This window comes from Panthera uncia, chromosome F1 (genome assembly GCF_023721935.1).
Source record: "Panthera uncia isolate 11264 chromosome F1, Puncia_PCG_1.0, whole genome shotgun sequence".
In the NCBI taxonomy this organism is placed as follows: Eukaryota; Metazoa; Chordata; class Mammalia; order Carnivora; family Felidae; genus Panthera; species Panthera uncia.
Window position 1 is genome coordinate 26,928,101 of NC_064813.1, and position 22,103 is coordinate 26,950,203.

The 22,103-nt window shown below is 37.9% G+C and overlaps 1 protein-coding gene across 2 annotated transcripts in view; it reads left to right on the top strand.

Moving 5' to 3' along the window:
• ACBD6 (acyl-CoA binding domain containing 6) overlaps nucleotides 1-22,103 on the top strand; it is a 205,398-nt gene that overhangs the window by 157,606 nt on the left and 25,689 nt on the right. For both annotated transcript variants that reach the window (XM_049634139.1, XM_049634140.1), the window contains exon 7: nucleotides 21,388-21,418. In XM_049634139.1, the coding sequence (XP_049490096.1) occupies nucleotides 21,388-21,418 (31 nt within the window). The remainder of the gene's footprint in view (nucleotides 1-21,387; nucleotides 21,419-22,103) is intronic.

Below are 22,103 nucleotides of genomic sequence, written 5' to 3' on the forward strand. Positions count from 1 at the left end.
TGTTTTCATCTGGAACTTGTATTGTCTTCCAGACTAATTCAGATAATTGGCAGAATTTAGTTACTTGTGGTTGTAGGGCTGAGGCCCTCCCTCAGCTGGAGGCCATCCCTCTCCATAGGCAGTTTACAACCTGGCCAACATGGCTGTAAAGGACAGCTCTTTCCATGCCATCTCTTCCCTCCATTATGGAAGTAGTATTCCTTTATATTCACAGGTCCTAGTGATGCTCAAGGGGAAGGGCTTGCATACAAGGGCGTGGATCATCAGAGATCATCCTAAAATTCTTCCTGTCACAGGGACTATCACTATCCTCATGTTAACATTATCCCAACTCTTAATACATTCCTAAAGTATAATTTGTTTTTCGAGTAGCTGCATCAAACTGAGTGAACTTATTCCTGCTAAAGACCCATGTCTTCAATTTATGCTTCTCTAAGATATTTCCTCCACACTGTAGTTCATGACTATTTGGTCCTTTGTACAGAATCTTACATTTATCTGTTAAATTCTATCCTGTTAGATTCAACTGATCCAGCCTGTCAACATTTGAAACCTGTTTCTCTCACCCAGTATACCTACCATATCTTAACTTTGGATGGATTTCCAAAACTTCATATCAGAATTCTAAATTTCCAACAAATACTGTTAGTTTTCAGGGAGCTGCTATAGGCCAGACTTTCTATATTGTAAAATAACGTAACTATGAAAAATTCAAGGTGTTTTAATTTTCCATCATAATGGTAGTAACCGCTCATAGAATATATAGAAAAATAAAACAAAGGAAAAAACTGCATAGATGTATATCTATTTACAATGTAGATTTTTTAAAATAAGTTTTCAATATGCCATATTTTCTTGTTTCTTTGCTTGTTTTACAGAGTTGAGGTCTTACTGTAAAAACTTTTTTTTTTAACTTTATTTATTTATTTTGTAAGAGAGAGAGAGAACAAGAGAGCACATGAGAGTCAGAGAAAGGAAGAGACAGAATCCCAAGCAGGCTTTGCACTGTCAGCACAGAACCTGATGCGGGGCTCGAACCCAAAAACCGTGAGATCATGATCTGAGCCCAGGTCAAGGGTCAGATGCTTAACCGACTGAGCCACCAAGGAGCCCCACTGTAAAAATACTTTTGATTCTTCCATTTTACACTTAATAATATTGTGATGATTTTCTAGGTTATAAATACCTTATGTCCATCATTTAAAATTGCTATATAATAATCCACTCAACAAATGTATTATTAACTTGTCCTATACTGTTGGGCATTAAATTGTTCCCAGTTTCTTGCTATTCTACATAATACTAGAATGAGCTCTTTTTTTTCCCAAAGCTTTTAAAATATTTGAAGTGTTTTTTTAAGATAGATTCTAGAGATGCTAAACCAGAGGCACTGAACATTTACTGAGTGTTATGCTTATGCTCTTTGCAACAACAAATGAAAGTGCCTGTTTCCTAGCACCCTCTGTGGATGGGGAACTGTTTTGTTTTACCTAACAGACTGAAAATTTTCATTGTGAAAGTAAAGAATGAGTAAGTATGATCAGAAATAATCATTTCTTGGGTTTCTTTGCTCTGTGTGTGATTATTTACCATACAGGGGGTTTAGAATAGAGCAGATTGAGGTATATTGAGTTTTAACTGTACAATATTATAGAAACAGTAATGCTGTAAGCAGAACTCCCTTCAGAAGAGAAGCAGCTTGGCTCTGATATCTTACATACCTTACGTATGCTAGAATAGCTTAGAAGGTTAATCTTTTAAAATAAACCAACAGCTTCTCAAAATATGCATACCTGAAAAAGTACAGCAATCAACTGAGGAGAAGTAAAGATGAGTGTATAATCCTGAGGAGTGAGATTATTTACCACTGAATGCGATGAAGGTGTGCTGTATGTGAGACTATAACTTCAGTTACCTGTTGTCTTTAACTTGCGAAAGTAAAAAAATGTAACCACTCTTTTCCTTACTTGTATTTATTTTTGTTGATTTCCCCTTTCTCCTTTTCAGTAGCATGGTATATTTGAAAAAAAAAATGGATTTTGATGTCAGAAGAGTCTGAGACCTTGGGCAAGTTATATATAATCTCTCTGAGCCTTATTTTACTGGAAATGGGAATAAGAATGCTTATGTAATAGGGTTGTTGTGAGGGATCAAAAGAAATGTTTATAAAACTTTCAGCATACGATAGGTATTCAGCCAGTGTTTGTTCCTTTTCTTCCCTTAGTCTAAGAAACTTGTAACTATCTAGCACCTGTTGGAAAGTTAAACATTTTAGATTAGTATGGGTTTCAAATAACTGAAGTACAGTTAAATTCTGCTTTTCATTTTTTAGCTGATCTTCTATAAACATTTTTTTCTAACATATATTCTATACTTCACTGCCTCCTTCTTAAATTGTTGTTACTATACCGTGGGTTTTTATAGAGAGTGTGAAGCATAGGGCCAAAAAGCTTCTCTTTCTCTCTTGCGATTGCTAAAATCGACTGGTTGGTGCACAGCCCAGCCCACTGTATGGCTAGCTATTCTCTGTGGTCTACAATGCCTGCAACTTGCCACCTCTGTCACAGCTGCTCATTTCTGCTGGCTGCTGCTGTTGCTGCCCTCATTCTTCCTCCTCATTACCGTTAGTCTCTGCTAGTCCTCTTACCATTTCTCTTCTCCTTCTTTCTCTCCAGGTTTCTTCCGTTGCATCTCATAGTTCATAGGCAAATTGGACCTTCATTGCTTTCTCAAACCAGGTAGAAGGATCCTTCTATACAGTGAGCCAGCTGGCCACAGCATGTTTAATGTGGTCCTTATCGGCACTTTTCCTCCATACTGTGGGCCCTATTCCAGATACTTGAGAACGCTAAACAAGTCCTTGGATTAGTGAGGTATAAGTAGATCTGGTTTTCTTGCAAGTCATTTATTTTTCTTTAGTCTTATTTAACTTTAATTTTATGCAGAGCTTTGTGCTAGTTACAAGGGATGGCAGTAATTGGGGTGTCATAGGTTAAATTATGCCATAGTCCTTTCAAAAGAGCAGGAGGACACGTATTCACAAATAATACAAGCTAAAGAGGGGATGAGAGAGACAAAGTTTTAGTTAAGAATTGGGAAGACTCAAGGTTCTAGTGGAAGTTCTAAAGCAGAGTGGCTGGCTGCCTTTGAGTCCAGTCTCAGAGTGGTGGGTGATAGCTTTGAGTCCCTTCAAGAGTCAGAACAGAGAAACAGGCTAGATGGAGGGAAGCTTTCATGATTCTTTTCCATTTCAAAGGTAATGATAGAGAATCACTTAATGGGATTGTGGGCACATTTTTCCTTTTCTTACTTCTTTTTCTTATTTAAATTTCATGTATTATTTTGTCATTCCTTTATATTCCTTATGAATTTTTATTATTGATTTGGAAACAGGACGTGGAGGTATAGTGGAGGGTTGCACATTTCTATACTTTTGTAGTCTGAATTTTAAGCATGGCTGAATTTTTATACACTCTAACTTTATTATGTGATTTTGTTTATTTTAATTCAACTGAGTATTTTTATTTTACCCTAATGTATAATTCCTTACAAAGATTTTAAATGTATAACCAATTTTAATTTATTGGAATTGTTTTTGCTGTTTATAACAACTCCGTATTTATTAACCTGGAACATTTGTTTTAAGCTAAAACAGAAAGGGAAGGCATAAATAATCATGACAAACAACCCTTTTCTGGTGTGGTCATTTGAAATGAAACAACTAAAAAATTTAATCAACTTAAATTTTAAAAAATTAGCTGATATAAGTTGTAAACCAGATGAGTAAAAGCTTTCACTTACTCATTCTTGACATTCAATTCCATTTATTCTTTGTAATATATTTTAAAACAGAATGTTTATAAAGACTAAGGCTTGGTTTCCTATATCCTGTTTTGAAGTTACCAAGAGAAAATGTCTAGAGTCATATTCTTGCTTTAATACAAATTCCACTTTAATACACAAAGTGGAATAGCAGAGGTTAAGATTTTGCAAATACAAGATAATGTGTTTTATATAAAGTATCATAATCATAATAGTAAGAGTATTATAATATAATAGTTGATTTAAAATAATTATTAACTATGATTAAAAACTGAACAAGCTTTATATTAATGAGTCATTACCATTGAGTTCATTGATTGAACATTTCTTAAGTGCTTATTATGTGCTAGGCATACAAAAGATGAATAAAAGAAGAATTTGCATTTGAGTCCCTAAAGACTGCAATATGATTAGTGAGTAATGTAAAATAATCGTCTTTCTTTGTTTCACCCAGAAACCTATTCTTTAGACATATCAAGGCACTTAGACATACAAACAACTCAGAATTGAGGAAAATTCTTAATGTCTTTTTAAAGCCTATTCCTTTCTCTAGTACTCTTGGAAGACAGGAAACGTAATAGAATTAGAAGACAAGCTGATTGTCCTCCCATCTTTCTATTCCCAACTTGCCAGTCAGTTCTGTGATTAGAGTCATGGTTCTTACGTTCATGTCCCTGCTCTAATTGATTTCTGGGTGGACATGCTCTAAGTCGAAAGATCAAAACTCTCAACATTTTACATTAAACAGTAGAACACTTCAGCCCGTAACATGTGAACTCAAAAGCCCCAAATTAGACATGGTGATCTGAGGAACATAGCAAACGAGAAATGTGTGGGAGGTAACCCTATCATGCTTGTAATTGTGAACAGCCATTTACAAGTAGTTGTGATTCTAATTGGTTTGATCAGTTTTTATTGGGAAGACCTAAGTAATAATTAGAATCACTGAAAAATAAATGTAAATATATACATAGTATTCAGATTCAGAGAAAATACAAAGGAATAGTAACTTTTTCTTGTTAAAAAATTACTAACAATAATATTAAGACATTTTGTAAAAGTACAAATAATAGATGTAAAGAAAAAGATTTTAGTCATCTTTAATCTCAGCCTTGAGGTAACCCCTTATCACATTTGATGTTTTCCTTATCTTTTTTCTGTAGGTAGGTAACACATTTTAAAAACAAAAAATGGGGGTACCTGGGTGGCTTAGTCGGTTAAGGGCCTGACTTCGGCTCCAGTCATGATCTCACATCTCATGAGTTCGAGCCCCGCATCGGGATCTGTGCTGACAGCTCAGAGAGAGCCTAGAGCATGCTTTGGATTCTGTGTGTGTGTCTCTCTCTTCCCCTCCCCTGCTCCCAATCTGTCTCTCACATATAAATAAACATTTAAAAGATTTAAAAAAAAGGGGGGGGGGATCATCGTGTACATAGTTTCATAACCTATTTTATTTATTTATCACATATATCTTCTCTTTTCCATAGATACGTAATTTAACATAATTTTCTGATGGCTGCCTGATATTCTGTCACGCAGGTGTATCCTACTATAGCCATGCCACTGGTGAGATGCTTGTGTTGTTCTCTTTTGCAGTATGTTAGCTAGATTATAAGCTCCATGAGCACAAAGACACAGCCGGTTTATTTATCATTGTGGCCCTCATATATAGGCTTTCAGAAAATAGGTGCTTAATTCTCCTACCCTTCCTTGTCTGCACCTACGCAGCTAAACATGCCATGTGTTTACACAACTGTGCTCACTTCAGAGTTGTGACCATTAATCTCAAGTGTCGCCCATTTGAGTGCCAGCCCTTAGTGCTGCCCAGCACTTACACTACCTTTCCTTACTTCATGAAGTCTCCTGCCCTGTGAGATAACGCTTTCATACTTCCTCTTCTCTCTTCAAAATCCAGACACCTCCTTCTTCAGCTTCATTCTCTGCTAATGACTTTTCTTCCCACTTAACTGAGGAAGCAAGAGTCATTTTAAAAAAAACTGCCACAAGTTCTTACCGTCACATCTACCCACCTCCCTGCATCTGTGCTTATAGACCCCCTTCCCTCCTATGAGTGTGTATGAACTACCTGTGCTCCAAAAGCCAGCCCCTCTGCTTATATATCATTCCATCCTACTCAGGGATCTTAGTCCACATATCCTTTTATGCATGGTCAGTTTTCCTTCTCTTCTTTATAAGAATTGGTGCTATCTCTGCCCCATTTAACTGTCCCAGCTACTGCCCCATTTCACTCCTCCTCTTTATGGCAAAATTCCGTGGAAGAGTTGTTTGTGTTCTCATCCCTCCTTTCCCATTTAGTTCTTGGACCCACTTGAATGAGGTGTCCATTTCCACTATTCTTCCAGTTCTTATCAGGAAAACCAGTAACTTCCACTTTGCCAACTCTAGGGATCACTTTTCAGTTGTTACCTTACCTGAACTATTTAGCCGCATTTGGCATAATTACTCCTTCTCGAAATACTTTATTCTCTTATGTTTCAGAACATTACACTCCTCTGGTTTTCTTACTACCTTATTGGCTTTCTCAGTTCCGTGGGTTCTTTCCTCTTCAGTAGTCCCTTCTCAGTTCCTTTGGTTGCCTCTTTTGCTATCCTCTTGTCTTGGGATGCCTGAGAGCTCAACCTTTTCTCTTTGCGCAATTCTTTGGTGATCTCATCCATTCTCTGGGCTTTAAATATATGCTCACAAATCTCAAATTTATATTTCTATTCTGTACCTCTCTCCTGAACTTCAGACCCATATTCTAACTGCCAACTTGACATTTCTCCTTGGATGTCTGATAGACATCCCATACTTAACCTGTCCAAAACCAGACTCCCGAAACCTCCTTGGCTCCAGTCCTTCTCATCTTAGTTAATGGCAATTATATCCTTGCTTCTCAGGCCAAATTCTTGGTGGAATCCTTAACTTCTTTCTTTTCTTACACTAATAACCAATCGATCAGCAAATCCTATCCCTTCTACCTTCATAATATGAACAGAATCTGATCACTTCTCACCTCGCCTTCTGCTAACCCTTTGGCCCAAGTCTTCTCATTTCTTACACAGATGGTTAAAATAAGCTCCCTGGGTGGTTTTCCACTTTCCCTTCAGTCTCTTCTCAGCCTAGTGGTCAGGGTGATCCTCTTAACCCATAAATGAAGTCAAGTTACTCCTGCTTAAAACCCTCCAGTGATCTCTTACTAAATTCAGAATAAAAGCCTACAAGGCCCTATGCCATGTGGCCCTCTGTTACCTCTCACACCTCATTTCCTATTACTGCTCTAACTTGCTCACTCTGCTGCTGTCACACACTGGCCCCTTTTTAGTTCCTGAAACATGCCAGCACATGACCATTTCAGAGCCTTGCTCATCTTACTCCCTCTATTGCTCCCCCCCCCCACCCAACGCCAAGAGTCACAGAGCTTGTTCCCTCATCATTTTCAAGTTTTTCACCCCCAGTAATTTTTTTAGTAAGGCGTGTGTTGACTACGTTATTTTAAGCTGAAACCCATTGTACCTGCCTCCAGTGTTCCCTGTCCCTTCCTGCTTTATTTTTCTCTACATCATGTATTATCATCTAACATATTGTGTATTTTACTTCCTTCATTTATTTTCTGTGTTCCTCTCCTCCAAAACTAGGATGGAGATTTTTGTCTGTTTTTATTTACTGCACTGAGAACAGTGCCTGGCACATAGTAAGTGCTCAGAAAATATCTGTTAATGGATGAATGTAAGCATTAGCATCCTTGGCATATAAACATGTGTACAAATCCATGATTCATTTTTTCTTTCACTCAGTGAAATGTTTGAGTGTTTACTGTGTGCCGGATACTGTGCTAGGTACTAGGTGTGTAATAGTCAAAAAGTCAGACAAGGGGGCGCCTGGGTGGCTCAGTCGGTTGAGTGTCTGACTTCTGCTCAGGTCATGATCTCATGGTCCGTGAGTTCGAGCCCCGCATCAGGCTCTGTGCTGACAGCTCAGAGCCTGGATTCTGTTTCAGATTCTGTGTCTCCCTCTCTCTCTGACCCTCCCCCGTTCATGCTCTGTCTCTCTCTGTCTCAAAAATAAATAAACGTTAAAAAAAAAAAAAAAGACAAGGGACCTACCCTTATGGAGCTCATAATCAAATGAAGGTGACAGAGAAATACATTTTTAAACTATAAATTGTAGAAAGTGTTATGAAAGAAACAACCAGGGGATTGAACTGAAGAAAAGCAACAGGAGGTGACCTCTCTGAGGCAAGCAGTGAGGGAGGACTTTCTCTACATGGATGAGAGAGAGGCTGGGACTTGAAGGATGAGGAAGGATCCAGCTATGTGGAGAGCAGAAAGAACAGCATTTTAGGAGATCAGATTAGAAAGTTAGGCAGGGTTTCCTAGGTCCAGTGGTTCTCAAAGTATGGAATGGGAACCCCTGGAAGTCCTTCTGGTCTTTTCAAGGGGTCCATAAAGTCAGCACTATTTTCCTAACAATATTAAGACACTGTTTGCCCTTTTTTGCACTCGTTCACTCAGGAGCAAGCGGTGGCATTTTCCAGAGGCCACATGACATGGTATACAACAGACTGAATGCTGAATAGGATATGAATATCCAGTTATTTTCTACTTAGGCATTAAAGACATTTGCAAAAATGTAAAATAATGTCACTCTTCTCAGTGTTTTCCTTTCTTTTGGAAAATGTATTTGCATTTAAAAAATTAAGTTACTTATTATAACAGGTAATGATTTTTAAATTTCTCAACTTTAGTTTCTAATATGGAAATATTGATAGATATAAACCACCTAAACAAAAGCTCTTTAAGGCCCTCAGTAATTTTGAAGACTTACTATACAAGGGCCTTCAGACCAAAAAGTTTAAGATCTGCTGTCCTAAGTTATGGTAAGAGTGCTTTTTGTACTTTATTCTAAGAGTGATGGAAAGCCATTGAAGGATATTAAGCCAAGGTAGTGATGTGATCTAATTTAACTTTTGAAGAGTTCACTCACTGCTATGTAAAGAATACACTGGGGGCACCTGGGTGGCTCAGTCGGTTAAGCGTCCGACTTCAGCTCAGGTCACAATCTCGCGGTCCGTGAGTTCGAGCCCCGCGTCGGGCTCTGGGCTGATGGCTCAGAGCCTGGAGCCTGCTTCCGATTCTGTGTCTCCCTCTCTCTGCCCCTCCCCCGTTCATGCTCTGTCTCTCTCTGTCTCAAAAATGAATAAACGTTAAAAAAAAAAAAATTAAAAAAAAAAAAAAAAAGAATACACTGGAGTGGGCCAGCAGTGGGAGGGGTGGGGACACATATGTAAAGGCATTGCATCAGTCCAAGTAAGCAGTGATGAAGGGTTGTACTGAGGTGTGGAGTATTAGTTTGTAGAACTGCCATAACAAAGTGCTACATACTAGGTTGCTTAAAAAAAAAGGTATTTATTGTTAGTAGGGCCATTTTTCTTCTGAAACCAGTAGGGGAGAACCTCACCATGCCTCTCCGAGCTTCTAGTGTTTGCTGGCAGCCCTTGGGATTCCTTGCTTTATAGATGCCTAACTCCTGTCTTTTTCCAAATAAGGTCACAGTCTGAGGTAATGGGAGTTAGGATTTTAACATTATGGTGCGTAATAGGGGGAGGCAATGAGGACGAAGAGAAATGAAGGTGTCTATTTTGGAAGAAGAACCAGAATGGGCTGCTGGTTGATTAGATCTAGAGGATGAGGAAAAGAGAAGTCAGGGGCGGAACTCCCATCCTGGCTTGGGAAGCTAGATGAATAGTACACCCAAATGACATGCCATTTATTAACATGAACACTTGAGGATGGGACCATGTTTCTTAAGGGATACATTTCCAGAAGTGGAATTGCTAGGCCGCCATTTTCTTGAGTATGCTCATGCATTTTTTCTTCCATACAGACCTTATTTAGTGTTATTAGTACTGTTTTAGCATTATTTAGTATTATTCTATCAGGCCATCCTGATTTAAACAATCAGATATAGTAAAATGCAATATTGTAGCCCAGTTCACCTAGGTAGTCGAAGAATTTAGGCAAAAAGAAAATAAAAATAGGAAGAGAAAACACATGCCCTGAAAGAAGCTCTAATGATCAAAGTGACATAATTAAGAGTTGGCAAAGTCCTTTGAGATCCAAAAAGTATTTCAAATTAAATTTCTTGATGGGCATTCTGGATATATGTTTAATACCATATGATAATGTCTACTACAGTTTCCCCTGCTGTATGAAAAGCTGGCCTTAGGTAAGAATGTCTAAGTTCCCTAGTAACCTGGTGAGGTTAAAGATGTCAATTATAAGGCAGCCAACGGAATGGGAAAAGATATTTGCAAATGACATATCAGACAAAGGGCTAGTATCCAAAATCTATAAAGAACTCACCAAACTCCACACCTGAAAAACAAATAATCCAGTGAAGAAATGGGCAGAAAACATGAATAGACACTTCTCTAAAGAAGACATCCAGATGGCCAACAGGCACATGAAAAGATGCTCAATGTTGCTCCTCATCTGGGAAATACAAATCAAAACCACACTCAGATATCACCTCACGCCAGTCAGAGTGGCCAAAATGAACAAATCAGGAAACTATAGATGCTGGAGAGGATGTGGAGAAACAGGAACCCTCTTGCACTGTTGGTGGGAATGCAAACTGGTGCAGCTGCTCTGGAAAACGGCGTGGAGGTTCCTCAAAAAGAAATTAAAAATAGATCTACCCTATGACCCAGCAATAGCACTGCTAGGAATTTACCCAAGGGGTACAGGAGTGCTAATGCACAGGGGCACTTGTACCCCAGTGTTTATAGCAGCACTCTCAACAATAGCCAAATTATGGAAAGAGCCTAAATGTCCATCAACTGATGAATGGATAAAGAAATTGTGGTTTATATACACAATGGAATACTATGTGGCGATGAGAAAGAATGAAATCTGGCCTTTTGTAGCAACGTGGATAGAACTGGAGAGTGTTACACTAAGTTAGATAAGCCATACAGAGAAAGATACCTTACGTTTTCACTCTTATGTGGATCCTGAGAAACTTAACAGAAGACCATGGGGGAGGGGAAGGGGAAAAAAAAAGTTAGAGAGGGAAGGAGGCAAACCGTAAGAAGACTCTTAAAAACAGAATAAACTGAGGATTGATGGGGGGTGGGAAGGAGGGGAGTGTGGGTGATGGGCATTGAGGAGGGCATCTGTTGACATGAGCACTGGGTGTTGTATGGAAACCATTTGACAATAAGTTTCATATTAAAAAAATAAAATAAAATGATATATCAGTTAAAAAAAAAGATGTCAGGGGCGCCTGGGTGGCGCAGTCGGTTAAGCGTCCAACTTCAGCCAGGTCACAATCTCGCGGTCCGTGAGTTCGAGCCCCGCCCGCGTCGGGCTCTGGGCTGACGGCTCGGAGCCTGGAGCCTGTTTCCGATTCTGTGTCTCCCTCTCTCTCTGCCCCTCCCCCGTTCATGCTCTGTCTCTCTCTGTCCCAAAAATAAATAAAAAACGTTGAAAAAAAAAATTAAAAAAAAAATAAATAAAATAAATAAATAAAATAAATTAAAAAAAGATGTCAGTTATATTACTAGGCAGCATCACGTATAAAAATAACCCCCTGCTTGATAAATTGCATCTGGACCGGGAGGGACTGCAAAGGAATGATAAATATTTGGTGGGGGCACTGCCCTTCAGACTGTCCTGAGTTTCTCATAATTGGAATATCCATCATGGGACCCTAGAAACTTGTTACAAGATATGGTGGCTCCTATAAAACAGCAAGGCTTCCAAGTCAAGATAGATCCACATCCAGTAATATGGATTTCTTCTCCTCTCACCTGAGCTGTGTCTCCTCGAGAAACGATAGCTCCTAGATGGCTGAGCGAGCTGTCCCATGAATCACTGCAAGGACTCCAGTCTGACCTGACCTTATGGCAAGTTCTGAGTGGGTTCTGTCTGAAATCCTTCTGAATAAACTGATACCAAGTGTGCTCATTGGTGGTTTTATGAATCTGAGTCTGAGGTGAACCCACGAGGACCACCTTGTGGGCATGGCAGGTGTGTTATCGGCTCTTTAGTTTCCCTGCTCACTCGCACTGTGCCTCTTTTACCCCAGTCCTTGTCTGTCAGAGTTTTCCTAACACGGTGAAGTCCGTGCAGTATCTCAGCTTCAGCTCCGAAAACAAAACAAAATGTTCTTGAGAACATTTGTGCAGATGTGAGTCTGCTCAGTTGCCTTACAAAGGATGAGTAGTCAGTAAGCGCGGCCTTTGGCTGTTCTCCTTTCAGCCATTTTCTTGTCATGCCCACTGTTTTGTAGAGGATTAGGTGAGTGTCAGAGAAGAGCAAGTGAAACAGTGACGTCTAACTTCTCCAGAGGCTTGTTACCCATCCTCCTCCAGTCTCTAGAAAGTGATTTTTAAGCCTCACTGTGGGAGCCCCCTCTGGTGATGATGCTGGCTTCTGGGGGAGCGGCGAGAGTAGCAGGTGTTCAGGGCTCCAGGTTGGTCCCCTTCTCAGCCGAAGCAGCGCTGCTTTTCTTTTCACCTCAGTCACTTGCCATTTCAGATTCCCTTTGGACAAAAGCTTCCAGAGTGTAAAAAATATACAATGAAAATCACTGACCAAGAGAATATGGCCCAAAACTCAAGATAAAATGAAATATACTGATCTTTGACAAAGCTTACAACCTATCATGTAAGACCATCACCAGGCCATCACTCAGAAACCATTTCTTGATTTTTAGATACAACTTGAGGAACTTAAATTAACATATCTGATTACCAGCCCTTAGCAGAAGTAGCAAATGTTAGGAGTTTAGGCACATTGTCACTAACAAAGGATATTTGATAACCCTGTGACTGAGGAAAAGCTATAAAAAAAGACTAAAATCAAAATCAGCAAAAAGCAAAAGTCTGGGATTATTTAATGGAAGGCCAAATAGCTTTCTGTACTTTGATGTCCTATGAAGGTGTTATTTATATTATAGCATGTATAATAAATGATGTTTTCTCACTAATTTGAAAAGATATATGCACCCCTGTGTTTATTGCAGCGTTATTTACAATAATAATAATAATGTAATAAACCTTGTGTTTATTACAGCATTATTTACAACAGCTGTGATAGGGAAACAACCTAAGTGTCTGTCGATACATGAATGGATAAAGAAAATGTGGGGTGTATGTGCAATGGAATATTCAACCACAAGAAACAAGGAAATCCTGCCATTTGCAACATGGGTGGACCTAGAGGACATTATGCTAAGTGAAATAAGTCAGAAAAAGATAAATACCATATGTTTCACTCAAATGTGGAATCTGAAAAAAAAAAAAAGTGAAGAAACAAAACAAATGGATGCATACATACAGAGAACAAGCTGATGGTTGCCAGAGGAGAGGGAGGTAGGGAGAATGGGTGAAATAAGTAAAGGGAATTAAGAGGTACAAACTTCTGGTTTTAAAATAAAGAAGTCTGGTTTTAAAATAAAGAAGTACAGCATAGAGAATAGTCAATAATATTGTAATAGTGTGTGGTGACTACACTTTATTTGTGGTGAACATTTCATAATATATATACATGTCAAATACTATTTGTACACCTGAAACTGTATAATATCGTATATCAACTATACTTCATTGTTTTTAAAAAATGGAAAAAGTGATGTTTTTGTTTACTCATATTCCCGGATGTTTACTTGCTGCCAGACATTGAGGGCCATAATCCATTTATGATGATAACTGATTCAAGAGAAGGTTAAATTATCTCCCATGTTCTCCATGCAGAGTGATAAGGAGCAGTAAAATACTGTAGAGGGTTTTTGGGTGGTGTTTTTAACGTTTGTATGCTCAAAGGATAATATTCCAATTATTTGAAAAACCCGCTGACAGATATTTCACTCTCTTAAAGACACCAGTTAAATGAGGTATTACTATACCTACTTTTTTTCCCAAATGAAAAAGTCTTCAAATGAAGGTTTAATTCATGTTTCCAAAAATTCTTAGAAAAATAATCATAAAATGCATTTTCAAAATTCTAAATTGTGTGTATCAATATCACTATGGTCACAAAAGTAGAAATCCAGTAATAGGAAAATTTTCTGCTCACAGAGAACATGTAGGAAGCATGGTATTTCCATGACTGCAAATTTATATCTTTTTTTTTTTAATGACTGTATTCACTATGCTGTATTTTACATCTCCATGGCTTACTTATTTTATAACTTCAAATTTGTACCCCTTAATCTTCTTTATCTATTTCACCTGTTCCCCACCCATCTCCCCTCTGGCAACCATTAGTTCTCTGTATTTAAGAGTGGTTTTTTGTTTCTTTCTTTGCTTGCTCATTGTTTTGTTTTTTAGATTCCACATGTAAGTGAAATCATACTGTATTTGTCTTTCCCTGACTTATTTCACTTAGCATAAAACCCTCTGGTATTTTGTTGTCATCCATGTTGTCACAAATGGCAAGATCTCATTCTTTTTTATGGCTGAGTAATATTCCCTATGTATGTATGTATGTATGTATATACCACATCTTCATTATCTATCAGTGGATACATGAGTTGCTTCCCTATCTTGGCTTCTATGAATGTTGCCATAAACATAAAGGTGCATATATCTTTTCAAATTAGTGTTTTCATTTTCTTTGGCTAAATACCCAAAAGTGGTATTACTGGATCATATGGTATTTCTATTTTTAATTTTTTGAGGAAGCTCTATACTGGTTTCCACAGTGGCTGCACCAATTTACATTCCCACCAACAGTGCATGAGGGTTCCTTTTTGTCCACATCCTTATCAACACTTGTTATTTCTTGTCTTTTTGATTCTAGCCATTCTGACAGGTGTAAGATGATCTCTTATGGTTTTGATTTGCATTTTCCTGATGATGAGTGATGTTGAGCATCTTTTCATGTGTCTGTTGGCTATCTTAATGTCTTTGGGAAAATGTCTAATCAAGTCCTCTACCCATTTGAATCAGATTATTTGAGGGGGATAGAGTTATAGAAGTTCTTTTTAAAAAAAAAATACCACTCTTATTTTCCAACAAAGGTTTGTTTTTCTTTGTTTTTGTTGTTGTTGTTTTTAGTATAATTGATGCACAATGTTACGTTAGTTTCAGGTACACAACCTAGTGATCCAGCTTCTCTGTATGTTACGCTGTGCTCCCCACAAGCATAGCTACCATCTGTCAGTCACCTACAATGCTACAACGATGTCATTGACTATATTCCCCATGCTATGCCTTTTATTTCTGTCTTACTCATTTCATAACTTTATATTTTGGATAGTAACCCCTTATTGAATGTACCATTTGCAATATTTTCTCCTATTCAGTAGGTTGCCACTTGATTTTGTTGATGGTTTCCTTTGCTGTGCAGAAGCTTTTTATTTTGAAGTAGTCCCAATAGTTTATTTTTGCCCTTGTTTCCCTTACTTGAAGAGACAAATCTAGAAAAATGTCACTAAGGCTGATGTCAGAGAAATTACTGCCTGTGTTTTCTTCCAGTTTTATGGTTTCAGGTCTCACACTTAGGTCTTTAACCCATTTTGAGTTTATTTTTGTGTGGTCCAGTTACATTCTTTTGCATGTAGCTGTCCAGTTTTCCCAGCACCATTTGTTAAAGACTGTCTTTTTCCGGGGCTCCTGGGTAGCTCAGTCGGTTAGGCGTCCGACTTTGGCTCCGGTCACGATCTCACGGTTTGTGGGTTCAAGCCCCGCATCGGGCTGTGTGCTGACAGCTCAGAGCCTAGAGCCTGTTTCAGATTCTGTGTCTCCCTCTCTCTCTTCCCCTCCCCCACTCTCACTTTGTCTCACTATGTCTCTCAAAAATAAATACATGTAATAAAATTTTTTTTTAAAAAAGACCGTCTTGTCCCCATTGCATATTCTTGTCTCCTTTGTCGTAGATTAATTGACGATATAAGCATTGGTTTGTGTCTGGGCTCTCTATTCTGTTCTGCTGATCTATGTGTCAAGTTTTTGTGCCAGTATCATACTGTTTTGATTCCTACAGCTTTGCAGTATATGTTGAAATCTGGGATTGTGATACCTCCAGCTTTGTTCTTCTTTCCCAAGATTACCTTGGCTCTTGAGGCTCTTTTGTGGTTCCATACAAATTTTAGGATGATTTGTTCTCATTCTGTGAAAAAATGCTGTCGGTATTTTGGTAAGGATTGCATTGAATCTGTAGATTGCTTTGGGTAGGATGGACATTTTAACAATATTGGTTCTTTTAATCCATGAACCATGGAATATCTTTCTGTTCATGTCGTCTTCAATTTCTTGCATCAGTGTTTTATGGTTTTCACAGTATAAGTCTTTCACCTCATAAGGTTAAGTTTATTACTAGGTATTTTTATTCTTTTTGGTACAATTATAAATGGGATTGTTTTCTTAATTTCTCTTTCTGTTACTTCATTACTATTGTATAGAAATGTAACAGGTTTGTGTATATTAATTTTATATCCTGCAACTTTACTGAATTCATTTATAAGTTCTAATCATTTTTGGTGGAGTCTTTAGGGTTTTCTATATATAGTATTATGTCATTTGCAAATAGTGACAGCTTCACTTCTTCCTTACCAATTTGGATGCCTTTTATTTCTTTTTATTGCCTCATTGCTACAGCTAGGACTTCTAGTATTAAGTTGAATAACATGGTGGGAGTGGACATCCTTGTCTTATTCTTGATCTTAGAAGAAAAATTCTCAGTTTTTCACCATTGAATATGATGTTAGCTATAAAATATGTGTATCTTGACTTAGAAATATGGCTCTTGATTCATATGAGTTTGATAAAATGCTTCTAGCAGTAGGGAAAAACTCAGGACTTGGCCACAGAGTTTTATGCACAGGAAATAGTAATGTTATCAGTGGTTTAATGTTAAAGGGATAAAATAAAGTTTCCTATATATCAGTTCTAAGCAAAATATTTAATATTTTCATCAGTACTTCATTTGGTAAAATTAAATCTATTTCTTATATTTGATAGAGTGCCCAGTCTGGAGATAGAAGAAAACTAAGTTCTTAAAGCAATAATTACTAATAAAATGGAGATGTGATTAAAACAAAGTAAGAAAGGATAAGTGCAGAATACATGTGGGGAGAGAAATAATCTGTATAAATTCATGAGGGACCAGTTTGTTGTGTGACCCTATAGAAGAAAAGGAATCTGGAAGTCAAACTGAATATAGTAATCATTTAGCCCTTAGTTAACTATAAACTCAGTCTCCTGTTCATCATTGTTTAGTCCCTCATTACATTACTTTATCTGGTATTATATTCCATACTATAGGAATTATGTGGGAACATTTGTTTTTAATTCAGGTAAAAGAAAAAAGGTACATCAAGAAATTAAAGAATAAACCAATGAGGAAAGATTAATGTATTCATTCCCCCATTTCAAGAACATTTATTGAGCATACACTATATGCAAGATACTGTGATGGGCACTGGGTAAAAGACATAGTACTTGTCTGCAAGAAGTTTACAGTCTTAGTGGAAGAGACAGGTAAGTGTGTATGATCTGCCCAGTGGTAGAAAAAGAGGAGTTGAGGAGGTTTCCTGAAGAAAGTGAACTGAGTCTTAAAGGTTAAGGGATTTCCTTTTCCCCCAGATTCCAGACTAAATAATCTGAAAAATGTTCCCACTGTAAAACACCCAGCAGTGCAGCAAAAAATACAATAAGCATCCCTCTGAATGCAGAGCAGAGCTTTTAAAAAAAAAAAAAAAAAAAAAAAGCAAGGTAATTCTCCAAGGGCCCAAACACACACAGCTAAGAAACAGAATTTCAGAGACTCATTTTCTCTCCATCTCTGACCACTACTTCTCTCTGTGAATACTTACTCACTTTTTCCTACTGAAGAAGTTTTCTCCAAGAAGTGAAGAATGTCGCCACTTGCAGTTTGGGTTCACACCTTCTGCTGTTGCTTCTTTAAAACTTTCTTTTATTTATATTTTGGTAAAATATAAAATTAACTGTTATAACCATTTTTAAGTGTACAGTTCAGTGGCATTAAGCACATTCACACTGTCTGCAACCACCACCACCATCCACCTCCAGAACTTTTTCACCATCCCAGATTGAAACTCTGTACCCATTAAACAATAACTCCTCATTCCTTCCTTCCCTGAGCCCCTGGTGTCCACAGTTCTGTTTTTCTGTCTCATTGAATTTGGCTACTCTGAGTACTTCGTGTAAATGAAATAATACAGTATTTGTCCTTTTGTGTCTGTCTCATTTCACTACACCATTTTCTTTTGCTTGGAGAGGAAAGGACCTTCTCTATACACATACGTCCATCTCCTAGTTCCATATTTTAAAATCCTGAGAGAAAAAATAGGATAGGTTTGGCTTAGCTTTTCAGACCAGGAGGATGATGGGTGCTATGGTTGGTTCAGCTTGGGTTACCCTCGCATCTTCCCCAGTTCTTTGTGTAAACATACCTTTTCATAGAGCCTTTTTTTGTCCTCTCTATCTAAAACAGCACCCCACATCACTCTAGATTCTTATTCTGCTTTATCTTTTCAGAGCACTTATCTCTGCCTATTATTAAATATACTTACTTGCTTATTACTTTTCCTGGCAGTAGAATATAAGATTTATAACATGAAGGACCTTGTCTGTCTTGCTTGTCTCCGTGTTTCTAGTCCCTAGAACAGTGACTGGGACATAATAGGAGCTCGATAAATATTTTTAATTAATTAACTGGAAATTGGGCTGAAGATACACATTTAGTATTCATTGGTAAAAGTGATTAAAAGAAATGGTTTCCACCTCCCTAGTGAAGATAACCAATTAGAAATTAAAAGAAACTAGCCTTTAATATATATGAATAGGGTGATTAAATAAGAAAGTTATGCACAAATAGCAAGAGAACTACACTTTCTAAAGATAGATAATTGTGGAAAATAATAACCTTGCTTGATGGATGCATAAGTCCAAAATTATAATAGATTAAGCCCTTTCTGAAATTGTTTTTCTATTACTGGACATTTAAACCATAAATGAATAAACTAATGTATAAACTCATCACATACATGCGTGTGAATGCGTAAACACACACACACAGTCTTTTACTGATTAACATTGGAAGTGGGCAAAGTAGATGTGAGTCTAAAGCTGTAATGGGCAGTTCAGTTCTTTCTGAATTCCTTTGGTGGTAGCCAGGCAATTCAGAACACTCTGGAGCACAACTTCCCATTGTCATGCTGATCACCCATCAGCATCACTTGGATTGGAACCTGTTAACTGTAGCTGCTTTCGCTCTCTTCCCTTACCAGTCCTTAACCTCAAGAGCAGGGCAAGGCAAAGGGGAGCAGGGAGCAAGGTAGGGGCTATATTGGAAAAGACAGGAAAGAAGTAGGCATTTTGTAATGTATATAATTGTTGAATCACTGTGTAGTATACATGCGACTAATATAATTGTGTCAGCTATACTTCAATTAAAAAAATTTTTTAAGGAGGCAAAAATGTTCTGTTATCTCCCTGACTTCTTAGTGCTGCTTTCCATCATTCCCTTAGAATTTATTATCCTTATGTTGCTCAATGAGCATCCACTGTTACACTTCAGCCAAGTCTACCCTACTCCCAGGGGCCCTCAAAATTACTTCTTTCATATCTCCACTCACTTCTCACACCTCACTCCCAAATCCAACAAGAATTCCCATTCTCTGGTAGGAAAACTGTTTAATTAAACTGTATTGCAGGGCACCCGGGGGCTTAAGCGTCCCACTTCGGCTCAGGTCATGATCTCACAGTTCGTAGGTTCAACCCCACGTCAGGCTCTGTGCTGACAGCTCAGAGCCTGGAGCCTGCTTCGGATTCTTTGTCTCCCTCTCTCTTTGCCACTTCCCTGCACTATCTCTCTCAAAAATAAACTTAAGAAAAAAGATGTTTTTGAACTATATTGCCTTAAAGTTGTCTCCCTACCCCCACCAGAAGTCACCTCTGTAAACCTTCTCTAGGTGTTAAAAAGCCCTTAAGGAGTGACTTTCTCACTATTTATCTGAACCAGTAAAGAACTTTCCTGTGACAGCTTTTTGCTTTCCTTCCTAGGGGATTAAATAGAACCATAGCCAAAAAGTTCTGGGAATCAATCCCCACATTCAACTTTTAAGAAGTGGGAAAGGTAGATACAATGTACCCTAGAATAGTTGATTAGGTCATAATATCATCCTCTCCCAGTTATTCACAACAATTAAGCTTTTTATTTTATTTTATTTTATTTTTTCACTTTTGAGAGAGAGAGAAAGAATGCAAGCAAGCAGGGGAGGGGCAGAGAGTGAGGGAGAGAGAGAATCCTAAGCAGGCTCCTCTCCAGCATGATGTAGGGCTTGAACTAGCGAACCATGAGATCATGACCTGAGCAGACACGTAACCAACTCAGCCACCCAGGTGCCCCTAAGTCAGGGCACAATAGGGCCATGCATATTACTAAGTCAATATCAAATTAATTACTAAATTCTGCTTTCACTTGTACTTAATCCTGATTTATTTGTTCATTAATATCATCACCTACTCTCAACTTAATAAGAGGCAGTATTGTATTGCTGGGGTGCCTGGATGGCTCAGTCAGTTGAGCATCTGGCTCTTGACTTTGGCTCAAGTCATGCTCTCATGGTTCCAGGGTTCGAGTCCCATATTGGGCTCTGTACTGATGGCATGGAGCCTGCTTGGGATTCTGTCTCCCTTTTTCTCTGCCTCTTCCCCACCCATAAGCACGCACGCACTCTCTCTCAAAAATAAACGTTAAAAAAAAAGGCAGTGTTGCTAAAAAGCACTTAGCTGTGCTAAAATTAGTATATATAGTTAGAATATCTTGGTTTTAAAAGAATAAAAAAATTAAATCAACTATTGGAGTTATCTATGGGAACTCCAAACTTAATAACTTCTAGGACTTCGTGTGCTTTGAAATCACATTTCTTTTTATTTATTTATTTATTTATTTTTCAAGTTTATATATTTGGAGAGAGAGAATCCCAAGCAGGCTCCACGAGCCCAGCATGGGTTTCAATCTCACAAACTGTGAGATCATAACCTGAGCCGAAATCAAGAGTCAGACGCTTAACTGACTGAGTTACCTAGGCACCCCTGAAATCACATTTCTTTATGGTATTTGCTCTGGTTAGGAAACCTAATATTTGAATCTAGAATTTATGAATATTTGAAAGAGGATTGAAAAGCTACTAACTTTTGAGAAATCACAGATGTCTCAGATATATTTGGTGATAAACTTAAAAAAACATTATAATACTAGCTGAGATCAATGATACACAGCATCAGAGGGTTTTTGCCACTAATTGGGTAATCAAACTGCCACATTCTAAGAGGTTCCCTTTGGTTTAATATCTGCAATCTGGTTATCCTGTGACTCTGCTGTAGCTACTTCAGTACACAAGTTACCATTCAACACTCTCCTATTCTCCCAGGTAGAGCTTGGCCAAAAGTTACTGTGAGGCAAGAAGAACTGTATTTGATAAACCTTTAGAACTTTGGTATATCAGATATATTTGCTATAGCTTGTGTACTTCCATACTTCTGCAATAACTTAGACTTCTAAAATGTGTTATTTGTTTCTTTTACAGGACAATGAAGGTCAGACAGCTCTACATTATGGTAAGATATCTCTAACTTATTAATAACCATATTTGGAAATTTTCTTTATTTGTTTATTTCAACTTTGTCCAACCCTGTGTAGTGCTTAGAAAAAGGCCAACTGGCAGTTGGTACAGCCAGTGTGGAAAACAATGTGGAGGTTCCTCAAAAGATTAAAACTAGAATTACCATGTGATCCAGTAATTCCACTACTATATACTTACCCAAAGAAAACAAAAGCACTAACTAAAAAATATGCACCCCATGTGGACTGCAGCATTATTTACAATAGCCAAGATACAGAAGCAACCCAAGTGTCCACTATAGATGAATGGATAAAGAAGATTTGATGTGTATGTGTATATATATGTGTGTACACACACACACACACACACACACACACACACAGAAATATTAGCCACAAAAAAAGAATGAGATCCTGCCCTTTGCAACAACATGGGTGAACCCAGAGGGTATTATGCTAAGTGAAATAAATCAGTCAGAGAAAGACAAATACTAGATTATTTCACTCGTTTAAGAATTTAAGAAACAAAACAAATGAACAAAGGAAAAAAGAGACTCTTAAATACAGAGAACAAACTGGTGGTTGCCAGAGGGGAGGTGGGTGGGGGTGGGTGGGTGAAATGAATGAAGCGGATTAAGATTAAGACTGTGCTTAATCTTGGTGAACACTGAGAAATATATA